Source organism: Colletotrichum tamarilloi, assembly GCF_030869305.1.
Source record: "Colletotrichum tamarilloi strain Tom-12 chromosome Unknown Scaffold_537.1, whole genome shotgun sequence".
Taxonomy (NCBI): domain Eukaryota; kingdom Fungi; phylum Ascomycota; class Sordariomycetes; order Glomerellales; family Glomerellaceae; genus Colletotrichum; species Colletotrichum tamarilloi.
Genome location: NW_026849919.1, coordinates 1 through 1,237, shown reverse-complemented (window position 1 = coordinate 1,237; position 1,237 = coordinate 1). Strand labels below are relative to the sequence as shown.

Below are 1,237 nucleotides of genomic sequence, written 5' to 3'. Positions count from 1 at the left end.
CTCTTCGTCGGGGACGGAAGCGCAAAGCGGCCAAACATGGGAACCATCGATCAACCCCCATATTACGCCATACAGGTGACTCCGGGAGACGCGGGCACCAAGGGCGGCCTGCTGACGGACGAACATGGGCGCGTGGTAGATACACGCGGCAATGCTATTGACGGTCTATACGCGGCCGGCAACTCATCGACGTCGGTCATGGGTGCTACGTCGCTGGGAGCCGGGGTCACTCTCGGCCCAGCTATGACATTCGCACATCTTGCGGTACTGCATTTGTCCGACAGACAGAAGGCCAGGGGCGAGCGAGGCTTTTCTTGTCCGGTCAGAGAGGTAGCGATATAGATGCATGGTGACATCGCGGTGTGCTGGTCGGTCGGCTGGACTCTGATAACCGTATCAAAAATAAACAGTTTCCCAAGTCGGAAGATTTACTCTTGAGTGCCACGTTATCATGCTTGTGCCCGGAGTGACCAAAAAGATGTAGCGTCTACCTCGCATCAGCCATCCGCTGTGTCAGAATGTCATATAGACGGAACTATTTGATATCTTGAATGCATGGGTCTTCACCACTGTTTTATACAAGTAAGCCTCGGGCAAGGCGGCACACTTTCCTATGTCGCGAAGTCACGTATAGAATACTGGGTTTTTCGGCGCGCCGTGCTTAAGTTATTGCCTGGATCCTTTTGTGAAATATCTGTCACGGGATCGCGTGCCAGGGTGGTGTCAAGGGTATCGCGAGTCATGGCGAAGCCATGACCCCTTTTCTTGCGGCGACGCGCCGCTCGCACAGCGCGATCTCTCTTTTCTCTTCTTTGCGTTACATCTTATATCTAGACCTGACCCTACGGGTCATCACAATCCATCTGCTACTTGGAACCTGATCTCTACAGCCGTGACCCTCACACCTACTTCCGAATCGGCATCTGGACATTCACTGAAACTTGATAAACCTCGCCTGCAAAAGTACATCTTTTATCGTCCTTCTATCGCCTCAAATCTCGGTCACGACGACAGGGTCGTCAGCGGTTGACTAAGTGACACAGTCTAGGTACGCCATATTCGTAGCTCTGACCTTCTCATCTACCGACTTCTAAAGCTTCGCTTTCTGAGGCGGGTTTCCTGTGCCCTTCCACTCATTGCCATAGGCAGGCAAACGCGTAAGAAAATTCTTCAAGGCCTCGCAATTGATGATGGGAGCTGTGGTGTAGTCTTTAGCATTGGTCCTCTTACCAGTTCC

At 52.4% G+C, this 1,237-nt stretch overlaps 1 protein-coding gene across 1 annotated transcript; it reads left to right on the top strand.

The window, feature by feature from the left end:
- Positions 1–36: 36 nt before the first annotated feature.
- On the top strand, positions 37–470 carry CTAM01_17353 (uncharacterized protein; the record flags this gene model as incomplete). The annotated part of the gene is made up of 2 exons (XM_060533338.1): positions 37–264; positions 411–470. The coding sequence occupies 2 exons, from the start codon at positions 37–39 to the stop codon at positions 468–470; spliced, it is 288 nt and encodes a 95-aa protein (XP_060372084.1).
- Between the last annotated feature and the right edge of the window lie 767 nt (positions 471–1,237).